Below are 23980 nucleotides of genomic sequence, written 5' to 3' on the forward strand. Positions count from 1 at the left end.
CTCTTTCCACCCTACCGGCTGGCGGTGACCTAGCTTTGTTGTTCCTTCTAGCTGACGGCTTCTCAGAGCCTTCGCTGACCACACCCCCTGAGGTCTTGACACCTCCTCCTGCAGGTACTGGAAGCGGTTCCTGAGAAATTAAGGGCTGATGGATAGTGTGGAGAGAGGCATTTCTCCAAGCTGGAGGGAAACCACAGGGAGAGTTAAGGGGGGGCATAGCCCTCTGACAAGCTGTGAGATTTAGAGCAATTTTCTTCACTTTTCTGAATCTCAATTTCTTCATCTGTGAAATGGAAACCCATCCCCTACCACATGGGATTGCTGTAAAGATTAAGACAGAAACTTTTAAGTTAGTGGCTCTTTGAGGCTCTGGCACTTAACTTACAAAAAACAAATGTTAATTCTTGTGCTCAGTTTCCTTTACATGGTAAAGTCATAATGGAGGATTTATGGGGCCAAAGGGACCAAGTTGCTCTAAAGCTAATGTAGTCTGGAGGACAAGGGGTCTATTTAGCTGTGATCTGCCTATGGATAGTCTAGTTTCCTATCTCATTGTCTATATTGACATCTCATATTTCTATCCCTGTCTGTGGCAAGAGGAATAACATAGAGATAAAATGGTCTTGTCAGCAGAACTTAGGAATTTTGGAAATTTCTGGAAATGCTGGAAAAAGAGTTTCACCTTTTGGAAGGGGGGATATAGCAAAGTCTCACTCAAGGGATTTGAAATTGAAGATCATTCTGGCTGTTCTTAGTGTGGGGTGCATGAGGACTGTGTGATTGTGCATGTTTGTAAACTGGGGATATGACCACCTAGGGATTTAAAGGGATGAAGAAACCTTCCAGAGATGGGAGGGCCAGCCCCCAAGCGTCTCTCCGCCTTGTCCTTCCCAGGAGCCTGGATGGCCGTGAGGCTGGTGAATGGCACCGGGAGGTGCTCAGGCCGCGTGGAGGTTCTCATCCAGGGCACGTGGGGGACCGTGTGCGATGACCTCTGGGAACTGGCTGAGGCCACCGTCGTGTGCCGTCAGCTGCAGTGTGGCCAGGCTGTGGCCGCTCCCACAGGGGCCCACTTTGGGGCAGGCTCAGGGAAGATTGTGCTGGATGACGTGCAGTGTGCAGGCAGTGAGAGTCACTTGGGGCAGTGTTTGCACAGGGGCGAGGCTGGGCACAACTGCGGGCACGTGGAGGATGCTGGCATCACCTGCACAGGTGAGGGACTGTCATCTCCCAGGATGTTGCTGCTTTTGGGCCCCTTCAGGCATTTTCAGCCTACGTTCACACCAGTCATTAAGCAATTTATTGAATTACCCCTTTATAATAAGTCATGCTTATGTCTTTCAACCCTCAGGTCGTGACAGTCCACAAGCCCCCTCCCACACCCCAGGGCCCGAAGCCACCTCCTCACTGTACACACTCACAGGTAAGCCATCTGTGCTTGCTACGGTTGTTTTTGGTTCTTTTCACCCTTAGAAGACACCGTCTCAGTCAATACTGTGGTACGGATACTTAAGGATCGCAGAGCTACCCACATGCTCTTTACTGTGCAAGGACTGTTGAGAAGAACAAAAGGGGCAAGAAGTCTTTCAAAACGGGATGCTTATCCAGCACCTGAAATTCTTGATGTTTCCTTTCCCTGTCTGTCAGTGGTTATTGCCGGGAAATCCAAATTGTATCCCACTGATTCAGGAGTTGAATCCATTGTTATTTAATCCACTTGAAAAGGGTCCAAAGAAGTTAAAAGCATTATAAAAAGTAGATGATGCCCCAGCATATTACCCCACCTATCAGATGCTAGCGGTGGGCCCAGCTAACCTCAAGTTGATGCTTGTAAAGCCCACAAGATTGAGGAAGGCAGCAGAGCGCCTAGTGCTGAGGCACCCAGTGTGGGCACCGTTCCTCCTGCATCCGACCTGTGCGGAGCCTCCATCTCCTCCAACAGCAGCCTGAGGGTTGTGGTTGAAGACTGAGGCCAGCTCTATCAGCACCAACTAAAAAATGAAACCACAAATTGGTTCTCCACGCTCAAAAACCAGTTTGCTGGGTTAATTCCTATTTAACATTTTAAACACTGATTTGGCCCAATTGACTCCATAATGATATGGCAGTAAGGTTGTTTGGATTGATGTTTTATGGCGCAAAATGAGAAACAGGAGCTGCTCAAAGATGCTGCATACGTCTCACATAGCTTAGATAAGCATAGTCTAGATAAACTTGCCAAACACCAGGGAGAACCTGAAAAGTCCATTCGTCGATACCCACGTCGTGTCTCCGTGATTGCACACAGCCGGTTGTCTCCCAAAAGAGAAAGAAGAGAGATCCCAAAATGGAGTCGTGGGCATTCAAAGAGCTCTCATGTACAGACCTTGGAGAATGTTGTAAAACCTGACCTTCGAGCCTGGATAACTAAGCTTAAAGACAGGGTGAAGTGAGGTCTTCCTTGCCTAAAACTTTGTTTGTGGGGGAAATCAGTGGAAGACCTGATGTCATATTTGAGTCTGACTTTTCAGAATGTTCTCATTGTAAACATCATCTTTTCCTACATAGAGTTAGAAGGCTCCTGGTCACAGTGATGTCTCTGTTTCTACCCGTTTATAGGTGATGGACTGTCAGCTACCATACCCACAACATCCCCTCCCAGCCTTTACTCCACGCTCACACCAGCAGGTGATGCCTCTCTGGGACCTGGCTAGTGTTGTGCTTAGTATTTTCTGAGCGCCTACTATGTGCCATGCACAGAATTAAGTGCTTTCACAATATTGTTACTGCTCAATAACCATAAAGGAAGGTGCTATTTCCAACATTTCACAAATGAATAAACACAACACAGTCCAGAGAAGACAGATGAACACGTGACCCTGGTCAAATGACTAGAGTCACACAACCATAGGCAGCAAAGGCTGGGTTCCCCGAGACCTGTCTGACTAGAAGGAGGGTGTCAGTTTCACTGTGTTTTTCATGGCGTCATGGGTCAAAGCTATTTCAAGCGCACTGGAGAAGGAAGGTATGAGCAAGGACTAATTGCTCGTGCAAAGATTATTTGAGAAAATTATATGGAAATGTTAAAATGTTAAGTATATTTTTAGGCTGTCTATAACAGAGAATTTATTATAATAAATACATAGAAGATAAAATGTTGACTATTAATTTGGTTTTACCATTTTTCCCCACATTGCTTCATTTGGGCGAAATCTATCTGAATTGTCCCTAGGCCTTCTCACTAGCACACAAGGTCTCCATTTAACATTTCTTGGCATGTTTCCCCAACCGTGGTCTAGTACAATCTTTACAACATTGCCTGGTAACCAGGGAAGGTGTTATTTCCATTTTACAGTTGAGGAAACTGAAGTTCAATTGTAATAAAAGGTAGAGTCAGGGCCAAGCTTTGGATTAGAGAAATCCTGTTTTCATGTTGAGAATTCAGTTGTGTCTCTGGAATGGGGTCCCTCAGTCACATGCCCTAAATAAGGCTAGGAATCCATTTGGAGAAACAAATATCGTCTTTTATCATTAGCCGAGGGATTGCCCATTTGAAGCGACTTTTCCTTATCAATGGGGGCTTCCCCCTTTGCCTGTGACTGCTGAACCAACATTTCCATAAGCTGTATCTCCTGTATGAACAACGTCACCAGGTAATCAACAAGCAAATCCTTTAAAAATGACCTGGGGATATTCATTCCGGCTCTGTTGGACTGCATTGTGGAAGATAAGTCCTCCCAAAGAGAAGAAATAGAAAAACCAAATACAGTAAAGAAAGCTACAAAGGCTATTATTCTACTGTAGGTGATGAGGTATGTCACCAAGAGACAGCAATTCTGAAAAATTGAGTTATTATCACCTACAATATATCCAATTTAGGAAATCTCCCTGATCTCAGAGAGCTAGGTCACCAGTGTCTCTCCATCTTGTGCCTCCCAGGAGCATTGATGGCCATGAGGCTGGTGAATGGCATGGAGAGGTGCTCAGGTCTTGTGGAGGTTCTTGTCCAGGGCACGTGGGGGACTGTGTGTGATGGGACCTGGCTGAGACCACTGTAATGTGCCACCAACTTCAGTGTGGCCAGGCTGTGGCAGCCGCCACTGGGGCCCACTTTGGGGCAGGCTGGGGGAAGGTTGTGCTGGACGATGTGCAGTGTGTGGACAGCAAGAGCCACCTGGGGCAGTGTGTGCACAGGGGTAAGGCCGGGCACAACTACAGGCACCTGGAGATACTGGTGTCATCTGCACAGGTGGGGGGCTGTTTTATTAACAGAGATTACTTCTTTGTTTCCTTCAGACATTTCTGAATGGTTCATTTTAATGAGTATTCTATTACAAGTAGCACCATAGACCTTAGTATGTGGCTTTCTTTTGGCCATCAGGTGCTGACAATTCACCAAGTCCCACTCTAGTTATAGAGCCTGAAGCTGCCGCTTCATCATACACTTTGTCAGGTTAGTCCTGTCTTTGCTTGGTTCTTTTGTTTTGTAGCTTTTGCTCACTAGAAAGTCCCTTTCTTAAGCCAAGATAGCAGGGTCTTGGCATTGCATAACATCAGAGGGCACCATCTCCCTAGGATGCACTGTGAATTGCATCTTCTGGTAGGTCATCACATGTTATGTGTGAATGGTGGTCCCTTGAGTCATGCAGTTGGGTGGTCCTACATGGTTGAGTAATTCCAGGGGTAGAAGAGTTAACAGCCATTCTGCATCATAATAGGTCATACAGAGGGGCACAGACCGAAAGAGTAAACAAATTTCTCATTCCATCCCATAGACATCTTAAATAATTCCTGAACTTGCCTAAATGATGCCTGTACATTGGGAATGTACGGTTGTCTCCAAATGGTTCGGGGGCTCAGTCAATTAGAATAAAATCAGTTAAGATTGAACTAGTATCTCCCAAGAGATATTTGGTGATCAAAACAGATTTTAAAAACTGCTTGTAGATTCACAAACCAGTAGACACTTATGTGATTAGTATGCAGCATCCTTTTAATTTCAAGAATCTGAAAAATGCAGAAACAAGCAAATAAGTGGCTGGAAGAGGACACCAAGAACATGTAAGAATGAACAATTCCTCCTCTGAAGGTATTTGATAGGGGAGCAGTGAAGCCTGTTTCCTTAAATACATGATAACATGGATGTCAGAACAGAACAATAGTTAGAGAAATCGCTACTGGCAGTAGCCACACATTCCCAATGTCCCCTTCTTCACCCTGACTGAAGCTAACTGCCAGCTGCTTCACCATCAGGAAAAAGCCTCTTGGTGTATTTTTGACATCTTAAGACTCATTTACATTGTACCAATACAATGTACCATGTGGCCAACTCAAAAAAGAAATTACGTGATCATTTCTTTTTCTATTCCAACCCATTTTAAGGAACCAGTTTGATGGTTTAACCACTTTTAGATAGTCTATTTTCAAAACATTTAAACTATAATGAAGTGGCTATTCAATTCAGATGACTATTCACAATAATGAAGTGGCCAGTCAATTGTTTCGCTTTATATACACATGTAAAAGAATGTTATGAAAAATATCAAACTCACTGACAAATGTTAAGAATAGTATAGTGAACCTGTGGGTATCCACTACTGAGTTTTATCAAATCCTAATATTTTTCTCTGTTTGAGATTCTTTTTTAAAGAAAACAATATAATAGCACATTAAAAGGATCATACACCATGATCAAAGGAATTTTTCCCTGGGATACAAGGACTGTTCAGCATATGCAAATCAATGAATGTGATATACCGTATTAATGGAATTAAAGATTAAAAAATCACTTGATAGTCTCAATAGATACATAAAAAGCATCTGACAAAATTCAACACCCTTTCTTGAGAAAAATCCTCAACAAACTAGATATAGAAGGATTGTGGCTCAACACAACAAAGGCCATAAATAACAAACCCACAACTAACATTATTACTCAGTGATAGACAATTGAAAGCTTTTTCTCTAAGGTCAGGAACTAGACAAGGATGCCTACTCTCAGCACTTCTATTATTCTATAAAATACTGGAAATCCTAGCCAGAGCAATTAGGCAAGAAAAAGTAATGAAAGGAATCAGAAAGGAAGAAGTCAAATCATCTCTGTTTGCAGATGACATTATCCCATATGTAGAAAACCCAAAACACTCCAGGAAAAAAACATGTTAGAAGTAAAAAATGAATTCAGTCAAGTTACAGGATGCAAAATCAGCATACAAAAGTCAGTTGTGTTTCTCTACACTAACAATGAATCATCCAAAAAGGAAGTTTAAAAAACAATCTCATTTACAATAGCATCAAAAAGAATAAAATACTTAACCAAGGAATAAACTTAACCAGGGAGGTGAAAACTACAAAACATTGATGAAAGAAATTAAAAGAGACACAAATAAATGGCAAGACATCTTGTGTTCATGGGTTGAAAGACTTCATGTTGTTAACATGTCCCTATTACCTGAAGTGATCTACAGACTCAAGGCAACTTCCATCAAAATCCCAATGGCATTTTTTACAGAAACAGAAAAAGTCATCCCAAAATTCATGTGGAACCACAAAAGACCCAGAATAGCCAAAGCTATCTCGAGAAAGAAGAACAAAGCTGGAAGTATCACACTTCCTGATTTCAAATGAATTATAGAGCTACAGTAATTAAAACAGTATGGTACCAGCATAAAGACAGACATATAGAACAATGGAACAGAATAGAGAACCAAGAAATAAACACACACATATATGGTCAACTGATCTTTGACAAGTGTGCCAAAAATACGCAATGGAGAAAGGATAGTCTCTTCAACAATGATGCTAGGAAGACTAAATATCCATGTGCAAAAAATGAGATTGGACCCCTACTTTATACCATACACAAAAATTAACTCAAAATGAATTAAAGACTTAAACACAAGACCTGAAATCATAAAATCCCCAGAATAAAACATAGGGGAAAGTCTTCTTCGCATTGGTTTTGGTAATAGTTTCTTGGATATAACACCAAAAACACGGCAACAAAACCAAATAGATAAGCAGGACCACATCGAACTGAACAGCTTCTGCTCAGAAGAAACAATCAACAGAATGAAAAGGCAGCCTACGGAATCGGAGAAAATATTTGTGAACTCTATAAATGCTAAGGGGTTAAATTCCAAAATATTTGTGGAACTTCTATAAATAACAAAAAAATAAATAACCATATTGAAAAATGGGCAAAGGACTTGAACAGACATTTCTCCAAAGAAGACATACAAATGGCCAACAGGTATATGCAAAGATGCTCAATATCACAATTATCAGGGAAATGCAAATCAAAACTACAATGAGACATCACCTCACACCTGTTAAGATGGCTATTTTTTTTTTTGGAAAAAAAGATGTGTTGATGAGGTTGTGGAGAAATTAGAATTCTTGTACCCTGTTGACGGGAGTGTAAAATAGTGCAGCTGCTGTGGAAAGCAGTATGAAGATTCCTCAAAAAGTTAAAAATAGAACCACCATATGATCCCACAATCCCACTTCTGGGTATGTACCCAAAAGAACTGAAATCAGGATCTCAAAGAGACACCTGCACTCCCATGTTCATTGCAGTGTTATTCACAGCAGCCAAGATATGGAAACAATCTAAGTGCTCATCAACAGATAACTGGATAAAGAACACGTAGTATATACATACAACGGAATATTATTCAGCCTTAAGAAAGAGGGAAATTCTGCCATTCGCCACAGCATGGACGAACCTAGAGGACATTACGCTAAGTGAAATAAGCCAGTTTCGAAAGGATAAATAATGCGTGATTCTGCTTCTATGAGGTACTGAGTGAAGCTCAGAAGCAGAGAATAGAATGGTGGTTGCCAGGAGCTGAGGGGGGCAGGGAATTGGGGAATTGTTAAACAGGTATGAAGCTCCAGTTACCCTAGATGAATAAGTTCTGGAGATCTGGTGTACAACATAGCGCCGGTGACTAACAATTGGGTATTGTACACTTCAAAATTTGTTAAGAGGATAAATCTCATGTTGAGTGTTGTTCCCAAAAAATCAAAATAAAAAGGAGACACAAGGACACTCTGGCAGGTGTTGGATGTGTCTATGATCCGGGTTGTGGTGATGGTATCACGGGTGTCTGCATACGTCTAAACTCAACAAATTATACACATTAAATACGTGCAGTTCTCTACATATCAGTTATACCTTGATGACGCTGTTTTAAAAAAAGAAAACAATAGAGTCTCTGATTGCTCTTTTATGAGTTAATAATTTGAAAACAGGGCTGCCTTAAGGCCCCGTGGAAGCCTCACATGGCTCAGAGTACTCAGAGCCCAGATAAAGCCACCAAAGATCTAAATGGAAACCAAAACTTTCAGCCATCTAATTGACTGCATGTCCCTGTGGTAGAACATCCGGATTGCTCCTAAAAGAAAAGGAGGAAAAAGTCCACCGTGGTTTTGGAGCACTTAGAGAAGTGGAGTGTACTAACGAAGGGTATGTCCTCAAAGTATTAGCGTTTGCCATCCCACGGTGGAGTCTGATCTCCAGTGTTGGATGAGTGTGGCAGGGAAGGAGGTGGGAAGAGCAGACCCAAACCCTGACAGGACAGTTTTGGACCCAGCCATTCTCTCTCGGCTGATTGTCAGAAGTTTACTCTGTGTGGTGAGGTGCCATGTAGCAGTGGACAAGGCCTCTCTTTGTCTACACTCACAGGTCAAATACTGTCAGCAGCCATGCCCACCACAGAGCCTGCTACACTGCCTGCAACTCCTACTCCAGCAGGTAAGTTGGCATGACAAGTTCTATGGGGAATGGGGGAAGGGCACCGTGTGCCAATCACTGGGCTGGCACCTTCCCAGGCTTGAAGCCACATTGAGTGCTGACGATAGGCGCAGAGTCAGGAACTCTTGCTCATATTTGACCGTGACCTTCAGGTTGGGTCTGTTTCCAAACCTTTGTCTTCCTGAAGTTGGGAATAGGGATGTGCTAATTACTGGGGATGCCTCTGTTTGTCCCTGCCGACAGGTGATGGAATACCTGCAACCAGAGACACAGCAGAGCCTGTGGCCCTGTGGTCCACACCCACGCCGCTGGCAGGTAAGTCCTTGGGAAAGTGGGGGAAGGAGCTAACATTCATGGAACAACGAACATGTGATAAGCAGGAAATCAGATGTTGTCACACAACTTCATTTAACGTTGTTGATGCTCGCAACAACCTGCAAGTGTTATTCTCCCCGTCTTCATCACAGTTTTATAAAATGAGCCACAGAAAAGATCACTTTCCTAGCGTCACCCAACTGCAACATGGTGGAGCCAAGATTCGAGCACATATCTGTCTGACTCCAAACCCATGTGACTCCAGCCTTCTGGGTTGGGGGACAGTGAGTCCAAAGCTACCTTCAGTCTACTGGGAAGAGAACATTCCGGGAAGCCTAACTGCTAAGGTCCAGGTTCATTAAGACCATAACCAGGAAATCAGGGCGTCGGCTTTGGGGAGTCATCTATTCTATAATTGTTAATATAAAATTCCTAATGGGAAAAATTTTAAACTTGTACTCTTCACTGTAACAAGTAGGCAAAAGTTGTCCTTTTAGTGTACCTAGGACTCTGTCTCAGGAATGAGCCCAAATCTGTTTCTTCCTTCCTCACTGTGGAGGAGCTGCCTGTGCACTTGCTTTGCGAAGAGAAAAACTCAGCCCATTTTGGTGTCCGAAGGCTGGTCCTGCAGTAACTCTCATCAGCGGTAACTCACTTTTTCTAGGCCAAACCTAATCGTGCGTGTGTGTTTGAAAGAAATACTACAGTGGAAGCTCACGGCTGTGTAGAGGATCTAACCTGGCCATGTAGATTCTGCTCCCTCCTCAGAGAACACTGCACAGCAGCCCCACGCCACCTCCTGTTTCAGGCTTCAGTTTGGGTCACTTCTTGACATTCATGGGTCCCTGGGCACTTTTGCCTTCAGGGACCCCTTCCTTCACAAAATGTATATATATATATAAAATTATATTTTATGGCCGTGTTAGTACAAAGATGAGTGTAATCCAGACAAGTTGCAATCATTTTTTTTTCTGATTTTAAAAGTAATTAAGACATTTTCAGGGGCCCCAGGCACCCAGCCTACCAAATCTAATTGATGAGTGTGTTCTTCTCTTCGGACTTGTTTCGAATAACTAACAGATCCGGATCCACCACCAGCACCACAGGGATATTTGGGGTAGGAGATTGCGATGCTTTTGCCCACCATGAGTCTGCTTCCGATCTGGGGCTGGGAGAGAATTCTGGCTTATTTATAACCTCTCTGGGGGGCGGAATCGACCAGCCGTGGTGAGAGCCATGCTCGTCAGTGTCCTCCTTTGAGAAGGGCTCCACAGGCCAGTTCACCTGTTCTCGTCAGTTTTTGGACAAAAGTTGCTCACAGGAGCCTTATTCAGAAGAGAAGTTTATCTTTCAGGGAACAGCACACACAGTGCCCAGTGGACTTGGTTGACAGTAGGTGATAGTCACATTGGGATATGTCCATGCTTGGCCTGAATGATGGGCAGGTGGGGTGTCCGTGGAGTGTGTGAGGACAGCCCGGGAGAATATGGGCTTCTAAAGGGGACCTTGGCCTAGAGCTTCCCTGGCAGGCTCCTCACCCTCTCTTCTGAGCATAATCTCCTTGTGCTTACGATAGCAACTCACATTTGTGATACAGTTTTATTCACATATATTTTCTAATTTGATCTCAACAGAACCTGTGTGTTAGTTGGAGAAATATTATTACTTATATTGTTACATTGTGTTATATTGTATTTCTACTCCTATTTTGTAAGCTAGAGAACTATTAATGCAATGAGTCACAGACTCTGAAGCTTTTTGTTTAAATAAGAAATCCAGGGGCCGGCCCGGTGGCTCAGAGCGTAAGTGCGCACAGTCCTCTTTGGTGGCCCAGGATTCACTGGTTTGGATCCCAGGTGCAGACATGGCACTGCTTGGCAAGCCATGCTGTGGTAGGCGTCCCACATATAAAGTGGAGGAAGATGGGCACAGATGCTAGCTCAGGGCCAGCATTCCTCAGCAAAAAGAGGAGGATTGGCAGCAGATATTAGCTCAGGGCTAATCTTCCTAAAAGAAAAAGAGAAAGAAAGAAAGAAAAAAGAAGTTCAGTGGAGCACTGGGTTCTGCTTTTTACCTCTTTCATGTTGGGAAATGGGACTTGCCGAAAATCACCACTGGCTTAACAAAGAAACCTCGCCAGTGTTTCCAAAACATTCTGGAATGCAGAATGTCAATATAAATATTATGGCCAGGCCAGAGTTGCTAAATATAGCAACCATCAGAATTATAGACCCTTCAGAAGGTACCTTCACTAGACAGAAGTAACCTCTGAGATTCTTTCTCCTTTCATAAAAATTACATTTGCAAAGACAGCTTTATGGTGCAAAATAGTATCTGGTCTGCATCTACACTGAAAAGGCCATTTTCTTCCTTTTCACCCTGCTGAGATCATTTCCTCAGCAGCAGTGAGGGGCTGTGAGAATCCCTTCTGTTAGCAGTGAAGGAGAAGCGCAGGTCTGAGAACTCTACATTTATGATGAGAAATAGAAAACCAAAGACAGAATTTTGACAAAAGGAATGTGAGTGTGCATGCTTTGCATCTATAGAATCAGACCTTCATCTCTAGTAAATTAAAATTTATTATGAAAATTCTATGTGGTGGAAACTCATTAACCCCTTACTAAATTTCTACATTAAATAACAAAAAAAAAAACACAATATTTTTCTTTTAAGAGTAAGACATCATTCTCTTTTCACCCAATTGCTTTTTGTTTGGTGTTTTGCTATTTCTCTTTTTACTTTAACAGCTGAATTACTAGCTCCAGATTAGCCTATATTCATATGTATAGTAATATAATTTTTAAAATATAAGTTGGTACTTTACATCCTGCAGATATGTTCATGCTTAAATGTTTCAAAATAAAATGCAACTTATCCTACAGATAAGAACAGAAGAATAAGACTGTTAGTCATTATTTCTAAGAAAAATTTGGTTTGGGTTCTGTTATTGGGATATGTCAGTGTTTCCTAAAATGTGTTGTGTGGGGTCTGAATTCTTCAAGATTGTAACATTGATACTCAAACCGGGGTTCTGTTTTTGAATATCAGAAATTCAAGTTAAACGAGTGGGACAAATTTTAGTTCTGTTATAGTTTTACTACAGAACTTCTAAGGGATTTTAGTCTGTGAAAGAACTTAGGGATTTCTGAAAGGGGTTAAGTATTCATCATCTCCCAAAATTCTATCTGACCAGGGAGTATTTTCATTTTTCATGAAGCGTCTCTTAAGACTAGTATTTGGCCTAATACACATTTGGGAAAGGTTGAATTCTAAATTATTGGATTCCTACATGTGCTACTATGAATAATTCTAAACAAATTTAGGTGAAAAAAATTTATTTTCCTGGCTATTAAAACAGAGGCTTATTTCTAAAATTGGGCCCAGGTTCTCGTCTTGTTAATGCTGCGGGATAACAAGGCCTCTTCCTTCTTTCCTTCTTTTCTTCCTTCCCTCCTCCCCCCGCCCTCCTCTCCTTCCCTCCTTTCGTCACAGTGTTAATGCACGTGCGTTAAAAATCACACAGTGCAAACCAACTTACTGTAATACCTCAATTCCTCCTCCAGCTTCTACGCACTCCCTCCGTTCTCCACACACAGTATATTAATCTGATTCTTCTGGGATCTGTCTCCAGTGTTTTTTTGGTTTTGTTTTCTCCTAAACAGATCGCACTTAGATTGCTTGCATGGACTTTGGAACCGGATTTCCTGGTTTCCAGTACTAGCTCCCCAGAACTGTGTGATCTTGGACATATGACTCAACTGTTTTATGCCTTAATTTCCTCACCTACACTGTTATATGTATAGTAGAATATAGATCATTATTATCCACACATCTATATACACACACAGAGAGATACAGATGCAGATATCAAGGCTGATGTGAGGGGAAAGGAGTTGAAAGAGGACATCACTCAAAGCCTGACACGTAGTAAGTGCCATACAAATGTTAGCTTTGTAATAACTGTCGTCATCATTGCCATCAACAAATATTTGCTTTTTGCTCAAGTGAGAGAAGTGACCTAGAGAAATGTAAACAAAATGAGAAACAGTGCTCAGACTTGAGCATCTGCATGGGGCCTGACCTTTCTCCCAGCATGGTGGCCGGGTTCCAGGAGTGAAGACCCAAGGGCACAGAGCACAGGTGCCTGGCGCTCCCCTCACCTGGGCTCAGAAGTATTTAGCGTCACGGGTGCCACTCTCCATGGGTCAGGGCAGTCACACAGGTCAGCCCAGGTTTGAAGGGACGGCGCAGAAATTCCACCTTCCGACACGGGACTGTCAAGGTCCTAGGAGAGCTTGCGGAATGGGAGAGATTGGGTAGAAATCTTTAGAAAACACGATTTGCTGCGCTCCCCTTCTTAGCCGGCACCTCCCTCCAGCATGGGCCGTGGAACCCCTTGTTCCTCCACACACATCCCCTTGGAGGTTTCTCCGGGCTGAGTCAGCTCAGTTCCGTCAGCATCCACCCCCACCTGGGACCTTGGAGCGTCAGTTTATTGCTCTGCTGACCTCTCACCCCACCTCTGCTCTCTAATTTCTGAAAAGGATGTGTTGAAATGTTCCATCAGCTCTTCTTTCTCCTCCCACCCTGTTTGTTCTTGTGGATTCAAACACTTTAATTCCTTCAGCATGCTTTGGGAAGGAGAGGAAATAAAGGCATTTAATCGAATTGCATTTCATACAAGTCCCCGCAGCTTTTCCTCTTGTGTGAGCTTGCCCTTCTCTTTGCTCTGCCTGGGATAAACGCCCTTCCCTCGTGATTAACCTGCAGAATCTTGTTTCAAAGCGAGTTCTTCGTGAGCTCCCAAAGTGGACCAAGTGTCTGTTACCCGTGAACGCTATCAGAATCCCTATTGAGGCATTCCTCGGATTTGCTCTGATGTGTAAATGTCTGTGATTTCTCCGTCCCTCTCACTGACTATAAATCCTGAGGCATAGACTCTACCTTCCGAGCTTTGCACCTAATAGACATTAAGTGAAACTTTTTTTGGTTAAAAGTGCGAGTGTGCTGGCAGCAAAGAAAACAAATGTCTTTAATGCTGGAAAGAGTGCTCTGTGATCTCCAGTCTGTCATGCCATGCTGGGCGAGACTCCCTCCAAGGGAGACTCCGGTCAGCTGTCCCCCGAGGCATGGCTGTAGCAGGGCCCCGTCCACAGGGCCCTCAGGTCAAGGGTTGTCTACAGGGTGAGATGAAGGGACGTGTGTAAGGCTGAGAATCCAGGGCCTCCAGCCTCCCCTCTCTAGAAGTCAGATGCAGCTGCTCACTGGGGTCACCCAGCCTCCTGAGGCACCTCCAGGAGGACGGAGGTCCAGCCGTGATGTCCTAACACCTGTAGAGCTCTCTGTCTGCCCAACACAGAGGAAACGCCCTTTTAGTGTGCAGGCTGGAGTAAGCCCTTCTCCCTCTCAAACTTGATTCTCTTCTGGGTCTCAGGCTTTGAAAACAAATCCAGGACACCCCACAGGCAACAATAGCTCCCTGCTCTGCATGTAACTTCTCCAAGGCAAGAGGCACTGAGTTCAGTCTGAGAGAGGAAGGGAGACGGGTAACGTCAGGGCGAAAAATATCACAAAGTTCATTGGCCTTAGAAAGCAGTATAGAGTACTGAATCAGACTACCTCCCCGAGTGCAAATTTCGGATGATCTCTGGAGCCTGAGAAAGTTACATTGGGCTTTCTGAGTCTCAGTTTCTCTATCTGCAAAATGGAGATAATAGAATCAACAAGAGAGGTATTGTAATGGTCAAAGAAGATCAAGCTTGTAAGGTACTCAGGATGGCACTCACAAAATGTGAGTAGTAGCATTTAAGATTATTAGTATTACTATTCAATAATATCATATGAAAGATACGAATACTATGACATCAGCAGTATATCCACCCGATATAACAGGATCAAGGCAATATCCTGACACAAAGGTCAGTCTCACAATTTCCCACTCCCTTGTAGCTCCTGGGAACCTGAATAGCCTTGAGAGTGGTGAATGGCACAGGAAGATGCTCAGGCCAAGTGGAGGTTCTCGTCCAGGGCACGTAGGGGACCATGTGTGACGACCTCTGGGAGCTGCCCGAGGCCACTGTTGTGTGCCACAAGCTGCAGTGTGGCCAGGCTGTGGTGGCTCCCACAGGGGCCTACTTTGGGGCGGGCTGGGGGAAGATGATGTTGGACAACGTGCAGTGTGTGGGCAGCGAGAGCCACCTGGGCAGTGTGTACACAGGGGCGAGGCCGGGCACCACTGCAGGGACCTGGAGAGGGACTCTCAGTCCTCATTTGGAGGGCTACTCCTATCCCCTCACTACTCACCCCTACACAAACACACATACACATACACACCCCACAGCCTAGTCTAGGAATGTCGGTGGATCCAGACAGGCGAATAGTGATGTCTACCTCCTTTCAAAGTTAAGCACCAAAGTTATGCATCAAAGCAATAACTTGGTGCCATCCCCTTGACTGCAAAGTTTGCTAAGTGTGGCTGCAAAGATTGCTAAGCAAGGCTCACAGGCTGGATCCAGGCTCAGGAGTGGCCTATTTGGTTTGACAATTCAGGTTAAACTTGAATTCAGCTGAATGAGAATATTTGGCATAAAAACCCAAATTCTTACATTTTATGAAAAAGCAGAAGTTCAGGATCAAAACAACAAATTCTTTCATTATATTAACTGTCTGGATCTGAGCAAAAGCTGCCCATTTGATCACAGAACAACTTTCCTGTTCACATGGTCCCCATCACTCCAATCCCCTGTTTATCTAACCCCTATGGCCTTTGGAAACTTTTGAGATTGTGACCTCTGGATGATGAGCCCTATTTGTCAGCTGGTGTTCCACACCTGCCACATCTGGGTCTGGCAACCTTCCCAAACCTATGTGTTCCTCTGGTTGACTCTCGGCCCCACGGTACTCCCTGGTTTTTCCTGACTCTCTCCCCATGGCAGCTGGAATAATGTCACTATGAATGACAGGCTCTGGGCCCATCCTGAACCGCACCTCCCCCTCAACACCCTAGGCAGCACTGCCTTCTGAAGCTCTGCTGGGACACTCAACATGTGCTGCCCAGTCTCGTGTCTCAAATCCCCAGGAAATGCCAAGCTCCTCAAGGGTGGGGTCTCTGCCTCTGTTTCCACTTCCCACAGCCCCCTAAATGTAGGACATTCCCAGTAACCATTCACCAGTGAAGACATGATAACATGCCAATCTCTTCACGTTGACAGGTGCTGGTTCCACAGCTGCTCTGCCTACAGGTAGGACGCGTGTTACGTTCCATGTTACCTACTGGACTCGGCATGATGTGAAAAAGATCATGAGGTTTAGACTCAGATCTGGTTTGATTTCCAGCTTCATTCATTCCCTTCCCTGTTCATTCCGTGGATATTGACTGAAACTCTGTGCCAACCAACACCGGGGCTACAGCAGCGATCACAGCCCTCTTGGTCTCTTCTTTCATGGGGTTTGCACCCTAACAGGAGAGACAGACATAACATGTGATCACCCTCAGTTATGTGACCTCGGCCAAGTTATGTCATCTCTCGATCCATTTCGTCTCGATTCTCTTCCTTAAAGTAGGAATAATAAAGAGAATTGAATAAGGACATGAATTTGACAGCGAATTGGTGAATTTGATGCTGCCTAAAGTCACCCAGCACCTGGCAGGTGCTCACATAGCAGTGGTTCCTTCCTTTGGTCACATGCCAACCTAAGGGAGGTGGCAGGGGATGGAAAGGGCCCTGAGCTATAAGAATCTGATTCTGGCTGGGCTCGCACCAGCCGAATGACCTTGGTCCTCAGTCTCCAAGCATTAGGCAGGTACATTGGAGTCCATGCTCCCTAAAATTCTGTGCCTTTGACTAACAAGGAGAGAATAAGCAGCCCGTGGGTTGGCTGAATTAAGCATATGCCACTGTGGGAAGTGGGAGGTTGCCTTCACAAAGCAGAGATGTTGGTCGTGTAGTAGAAATTGAGGGACACCTTTTCTTCTGACATTTATTATGAGAAATTTTAAATATAGAGCAAAGTTCAAAGAATTTAGCAATGAATTCCTACCTAGATTCTGTGATAAGTGTATTGATCTATCATTCCTCTGTTCATCCATCAACCCATCTGATTTTTCATTAAGTTTTGATTTTTGTACCATAAAGTTCACCCATTTTAAGGTTCACTTTGGTAGATTTTGGTAGTTGTATAGAGTGGTGTGATCACTGCCATATTTGTGACATAGAACAGTTCCCTCCCTCAAAGGTTACCTCATGCCATTGCAGAGTTGACACCCTCCTCCCTGTCCGCGCCAAGGAACTGCTGTGTGACTTTCCTTGCTCTGTTCAGGTGAAGTCACGACACACCTGGGAAGGGAGCAGCAAAGAGAGACATGATGGCCAACTGATGGCCTCTCATACGGCAGGCCACTTGGGGCCAATTGCCCACAAGCTTGCTTTTGCTAATGGCTGCCTGGTGCATGTTAGTCAACAGGCAGCAATGCCATGTTCTGCCCTAAAAGGATATCTTGGGAATATGAGATGACTGGACTTAGAATGCAGTGTCATCATTATTCCTACTGAATCCTGGGAGGCAGCAGGCACCCCCTTGAAGCAACCTGCATCTTCTCCCAATGTTCTGACTGTTCCCTGATGACAGTCCTTCCTTTTTACCCATCAACAGCCCGTGAGAACCTACTTCCCACATCACTGGTGATATCAGTGACTCAACACCCACCTCCTTCTACGCCTCCAGGTAAGGCTGATTCTTTTTGCATCATCTCTTCTGAACTACTTTGTTCATTCGACAATGAGTGAGCGAATGAGTATGTGTCACTGAGGATATTTAGAGTCATTGGGGATACATATAGCAATAAACAAAGCAGACCCTCACATAAGCTGAGTCCACTGGCAGGGGGAGGGGGGTGTTATAAAAGAGTGTGATGAATGTTGTGATGGGGGAGCACAGGGTGCCAGGGGTGCCCAGAGAGTCTCCATCTAGACCTGAGGAGTCAGGGCAAGAGAAAATAGTATCTAAGCCAGGCCCTGGAGGGTGACGGGGCAGTAGGATTGTGCCAGGCAGGAAAGAAATCATGTAGTTAGACTCCCTATTGGCTGTAGGGTGGGAGACGTTAATACTCTTTGCAAGTTAGAGCATGGGACTGGCCAATAACCATACAGAATTGGTGAAGAGTGAGGTGGTTCTTTAAGATAGCTTTTCGCTGTGCTCAGGGATGAGTAATATTTCAGGATATTCGGCCTTGAGTTGGATTTTGTTTTTTCATGAATTAAGTCCAGTTTGAGGCCAGACAAGGCAGGAGTAAAACATTGGACGCCTGATTCCCTTAATCTAGCTGCACAACCAAAAGATTCAGGGAGGACCTAGAAGAGCCATGGTCACTGCCCCAGGGTCTGAGAGCATCCCTGTGGGATACTGCCCTGCAGGTGCTGTAGCTCCTGGCCTTTGGCCATGGCCTTTGGAGTGTGCCGATTACCAAGGGCACCATTATTGACTCTGTGAGTTTCAATTGCCTGAATTCACGCTCAACATATTTCTTTTCTTCATTTGCTTAATAACTTTTCATCTTGCTTGCCTACCATGTGCTGAGCACTGAACCAGGTTGTATGGAGGGCACAGAGATGACTCAGACATAGTGCCAATTCTCAGAGAGTTTGCAATTTGATTGGGAGACAAATCCCGTGCACAGAAAGCTGTAATGTAAGAAGAAAGTGATCTGTGTTGTAAGAGTCCCTGCCATGCTATTTCTGCACCCCGACACCAGGGGGAGAACTCAGTTCAGGAAGTACAAACAAGAAAGGAATTGAGCTGCCATAGAGCCATTCTCTCGCACCCTGACTCTCCTTTCTCCCTCCTGTTTCCTCTCATGCACCTTTATTCTGAGCAGCTTCTTTTCTCAATTACCCACTCACACGTGATTTATCATGACTGCCCCAAATGGAAGAAACTGGCTCTGCATCCACACGACCTTCCAGCTCTCTTCCCAATTCCAAATAGCCAGCAGAGAATTGTCCCGATCCCGCTCATGGACTGGTTCCTCTGAAGTCAGATGTACACTCCAGTCCAGTCAGTCTGCCCAGGCAGACTCAGTCACGGGGTATATAACATTAGCCCCATGCCCCCCCGGCTTTGGGTGGAGGTATGGACAAAGATGAAGTGTATAAGTTATCTATTGCCACGTGAAACCACCCCAAAACACAGTGACTTAAAACAACAATCATTTATAATTGCTTGTGAGTCTATGAGTCAGCTGGGCAGTCCTGCCAGTCTGGGATAGGCATGGCTGGTACTGGCTGGTCTTGGCTGGGCTTGTTCATACATCTTTGGCCAACCGGCAGGTCATTTGAAGACTGCTTAGCCTAGGATGGCTTCCCTCACATGTCTTGCAGTTCCATAGCTGTTATCTGAGGTGACAGAGCTGATGAGGTCATGTGTCTTTTATCACCCAGTAGGCCAGCTCAAGCTTATTCATGTGATTATCTCAGAGTTCCCACTGAGTGAATGGAAGCCTGTCACACCTCTTGAGGCTTCAACTCCACATGGATGCACCGTTACTTCTGCCACATTCTATTGGCCAAAGCAAGTCTCAGGCCATCAGCCCAGAATCAAGAGCAGGAAAATAAGCTCAACCCCTTGATGGGAGGAGCTGCAACGTCACATTGTAAAGAGTGAGGATATCAGGAAGAGAAGAACTGCGGCCTTTTTGTAAACAAGCTACCACAGGCAAGCTGTCTTAAAACAGGGTGTGGACGAGGAAGACACTAGGCTTCTTAGAGAAGACACGTCTGGGGAATGACGTAGGATCTCTCATGACAGCGTGAAGGGTGTGATAGCTAAGTCATGGGAAGTAAGGAAAGCTGGGCTGGGCAGATGGTAATCCAGTCATCAGCAGACAGAGGGGACAGGTCTCAGCCCCTCACCACCTGATTCTTTCCCAGGAGGCTGGGCTCCCGTGCAGCTGGTGGGTGGCCATGGGAGCTGTGCAGGCTGCATGGAACTTTTCTACCAGGGAGTCTGGGGGACTGCGTGCGATGACCTCTGGGACCTGCCAGAAGCAAACATCGTCTGCAGGCAGCTGGGGTGTAGCTGGGCTGTTTCAGCCCCAGGTGACACCCATTTTGGGGAAGGGTGTGGAACGATCCTCCTTGACAATGTGCACTGCAGGGGAGATGAACGGCACCTGGAGAAGTTCTCCCATGTTGGCTTGTTTTCCCACAGCTGTGGGCACGGGGAAGATTCCAGCGTGATCTCTTCATGTAAACACCTGCTCCCTTCCCAGGCAGAGCCCGGCTTTGGCTCTTTCCAAGAGAGTACTTTTCAAAATACAGTGTAAAAATAACTATTGAAAATGAGCCAGTACATTATTCCCTCACAGTAGATATTTTAATCCCTCACACTTACAGATGCTGAATACTCTATGGCCACACCACCAGGTAAGGAAAGCAGTGTTTCCACGTGCAGTTTATCAAAACCTTGGAGAAGGAGTTCTGCTGAAAACTGGATATGTGTTATTCTCCAGGCTGGTGGAGTGACTGAGAGATGTGGAATCACCTGATCATCCAATGGGAAAGAAGGATAGTAGCTTAGAAATCACCTGGACCAGCCTCACTTTCTACCGTTCTTCCCACTCCACTGTGCATTTTACACATAGGAAGCAGATTCCAAATTTCTCAGACTTTTGTATAGCACTTTTGGTTTGTCAGTTCTGAGGGTTGTGAGGGGATGGCAATGAGATGTGGGCAGGGAGTGGTTAAGATATGAGAGGTGGTTAAGGATACTTCCTGCTCAGGGGCAGATGGCTGGTGGCCCAGACCTGGGCAAAGTCAAGGTGACCCAGTTCTGTTTCCACCCTCTCCTTCCCTCTGCCTGGTTCCTGGTGCAGCCCTGGCCCACAGAGCTTTGCTTGCTGTTGCTTCGCCCACACGCTCTCAACGCCAACACCTGGAGCTCTCCATGCCGGCCCCCTGTCTCCTTCACCAAACCTCCAGTTCCCTTGAATGCCCTGCCCTAAGCCGGCTTGCTCAGAGTGAGTCATGAGTAAGGCTGACTGGACAAGGTCTAGAAAAGCTTCAGTCACATCCCCTCCTGAGTTGTCAACTCTAGCACGTGGGAATGGATTGGTCCTAGGAGAGAATCTTCAATGGCAGGTTCTGGGCCAAGTGTCATGGGTAGGGGAGATATTGGGGGCATGAAGGAGGATCCACAGCATCCTTAGGCCCTGACTCACCATCTCTGAGGAGCCCCAGGTCAAAGGAATGGTGAATCGGTGCCTCTTCCTAGTCTCAAATCGAAGCCTCGTAATTCCCGACACTTAGGTCTCTGGAATTGGCTACAGGAGCCAGAATTTCACATCATTAGCTTTCTTAAGCCCCCAAATTTCAAATTATCTCATTTGTGCATATGACAAGAGAATAATGCAAAATAGATCTGAGAAGAATATAGATCAATGCTTCTTCTCCCCCGCACATTAACATCCCCTACACGCTCTGACCTCAACCCCAAAGACTGACTCAATATTTCTGCAATGGGCCCAGACAGCATATTTGTTACAAGCTCCTCAAGGTGTTATGTGCAGGCCAGGCTGTGGACTCTGTGCCTGCTGACAATCCATGTGTCCTTTGTGTGTTTGACAGGTCACCCATTGGCTGCAATGGCAGAGACGATGGCTGCAGGTGAGATGTTGGTGTCCTTTGCTGCCCTGATCATCATCTTCTAACTCAAGTTCTGAAGTGACTCTTCAAGGAAATTGAGCAAAATACTACTGTTTTGTCTGGGTCACCCCTCTGAACCTGTGTTCCAAGTGAAGAGTCCAACAATAGGGGCCAATGAATTTATAGTTCCAATTCCATTTCTATTTAGTCAAAGAAGGAAGTCCAAGTAAACAAGTGATGCCAGCCTTCTTGGTCTCCCAGCAAGGACATCACAGGTGGAGGACAGACATGTGACTGTTAACAAAACAATGTTGCCAGGGTGCTAACCCAGGACATCATTTCAGAGGGATTCCACCATGAGCATGTTTTTCTTCTGTGTCCTTTCTTCCTCTCTGACAATCTCTGTCCTCATTCTCCATTCCTTCTTTTTCATCTTCCAGTTTTTTTTCCTCTGCTCTTGCCTATATCTTGGGCTTCCAGAAACCGCCACTAAACTTTTCTTAGCACCACCTGGAGATAATGGGCTAAAATAGAGCCATGGAGAGGCTGGCTGGCCCTTCTAGGGAAGAGCCACAGCCAGATGACTAGAGACAATCGAGTGTAGGTTCAATTCTTACACAGCCAGATAATCTGATGGAGAAAGCCATTGCCACAGGTGTCATCTTTAATTGTGGACTGAATATTGGGCAGATGGATAGACAAACAGACAACAGATAAAGAAGCATCTCATGCAGATGCCAAGCAGATGGATGGGTGGATAGTTAGGCAGACACAGAACAGTATCAGTGTTGCAGGGAGTGGATAACTCAGGGAAATTTCTTGCCACTTAGTAGTAGATTCTTCTTAATGTAATTTTAATAAATTACAGCTGATGGTGAACGGAACACTGCCATCTTCATACACATAGAGGCTCCATGTCGGCTCCGCCTTACTTGGGAAAATGAAGCAGTTTACTCATTCCTACTGGTGACCTGACAAAAACCAAATCTACAGAACCCACCACTAAGAATAACCAGAGGGAAAGATTCTGGCTGATATTAGCTAAGTGCTTTGGCCAGTGAGCCCACGTCAATGGTAGAATTCTCAAAAGAAGTGAGAGATGTTTCAAAATTCAGACACTTTCATGCACTCATTTCCTAAGTTTGCAAATGTTTTTAGAATATGTTATACTTCTGATATGTCCTAAGATATACCCACAAAGTAACGACCAATGAAATCTTTTTGGGAAAAAAATGAAAGCAAAAAAATGTGAATTACAAAATTAGTGAACTTAATGAAAAACTGAAATTCTAAAATATCTTTCTTCTTTTAGAAACATCTCAGTGTGGCAGCATCATCACTAACTCGTCTGGAGCGATTAGGAATCCGCCAAAGAATGAAATGCATGACAACATGACCTGTGTGTGGGAGATCAAGACCAACGCATCCAACCGGATACTGCTGGCATTTCCATATCTTGAGTAGGTCATGGTACTTAAGTACACCGTCAGGTTTAATATTCCAAGCGTGTATTCCCTTGGTTGATTCTCATAACTAAAAGAGTCCTTTGTGGGTTTTTTTAAGTTTTTATTTTGAAATAATTATAGACACAGAAGAAATTAGAAAAATAATACATAGAATCCCATGTACCCTTCACCCAGCTTCCCCCATTAGTGGCATCTTATCCAACTGTAGAACAACATCAAAACAAGGAGGTTGACGTTAGTACAATACTGTTAGCTTGACTACAGACCTTATTCAGTTTTCACCATTTTTTACACGTACCTTTGTGTCTGTGTACATGTGTGCAATTTTGTGTAATTTTACCCTGAGTATAGATTCATGTAACCACCACCACAATCTGGATACAGAACTGTTCCACCACCACAAAGGAACTACCCCTCTACCCTTTATATTTGCAAACCACCGCCTCCCTGTCCCCTGCAACCACTAGTCTGTTTTCCACCTCTATAGTCCCGTCATTTTGAAAATCTTCTATCAACGGAATCATACAGCATGCACCCTTTTCAGATTGACTTTTTTCACTCCGCATAATGCCCTTGAGATCCATCCAGGTGGTTGTGCGTATCAGCAGCTCATTCTCTTTATTGCTGAGAAGTATTCCATTTGTGGATACCAGAGTTTGTTTAACTATTCCCCTGCTGAAGGACATTTGGGTTGTTTCCAATCTTGCTGTTATAAGAAAAGGCTCTATGAACATTCATATACAGGTTTTTGTATGAATATAAATTTTCATTGCTCTGGGGTAAATGCCCAAGAGTACCATTGCTAGGTTGTATGGTAAGTACAC

The 23980-nt window shown here is 44.6% G+C and overlaps 1 protein-coding gene across 45 annotated transcripts in view; it reads left to right on the plus strand.

Annotated features, from left to right (window-relative positions):
- The window catches only part of LOC124235350 (deleted in malignant brain tumors 1 protein-like), a 116741-nt gene that overhangs the window by 34904 nt on the left and 57857 nt on the right, over positions 1–23980 (plus strand). For 39 of the 45 annotated variants that reach the window (XM_046653116.1, XM_046653124.1, XM_046653126.1 and 36 more), the window contains 11 exons: positions 52–114; positions 895–1212; positions 1352–1423; positions 4361–4432; positions 8669–8737; positions 8981–9052; positions 16264–16293; positions 17705–17776; positions 20443–20472; positions 21673–21711; positions 23003–23150. In XM_046653116.1, the coding sequence (XP_046509072.1) occupies positions 52–114; positions 895–1212; positions 1352–1423; positions 4361–4432; positions 8669–8737; positions 8981–9052; positions 16264–16293; positions 17705–17776; positions 20443–20472; positions 21673–21711; positions 23003–23150 (985 nt within the window). The remainder of the gene's footprint in view (positions 1–51; positions 115–894; positions 1213–1351; positions 1424–4360; positions 4433–8668; positions 8738–8980; positions 9053–16263; positions 16294–17704; positions 17777–20442; positions 20473–21672; positions 21712–23002; positions 23151–23980) is intronic. The other 6 variants (XM_046653120.1, XM_046653131.1, XM_046653148.1 and 3 more) reach the window with 6 other exon arrangements.

The sequence above is a fragment of the Equus quagga genome, chromosome 2 (genome assembly GCF_021613505.1).
Source record: "Equus quagga isolate Etosha38 chromosome 2, UCLA_HA_Equagga_1.0, whole genome shotgun sequence".
Classification (NCBI taxonomy): Eukaryota; Metazoa; Chordata; class Mammalia; order Perissodactyla; family Equidae; genus Equus; species Equus quagga.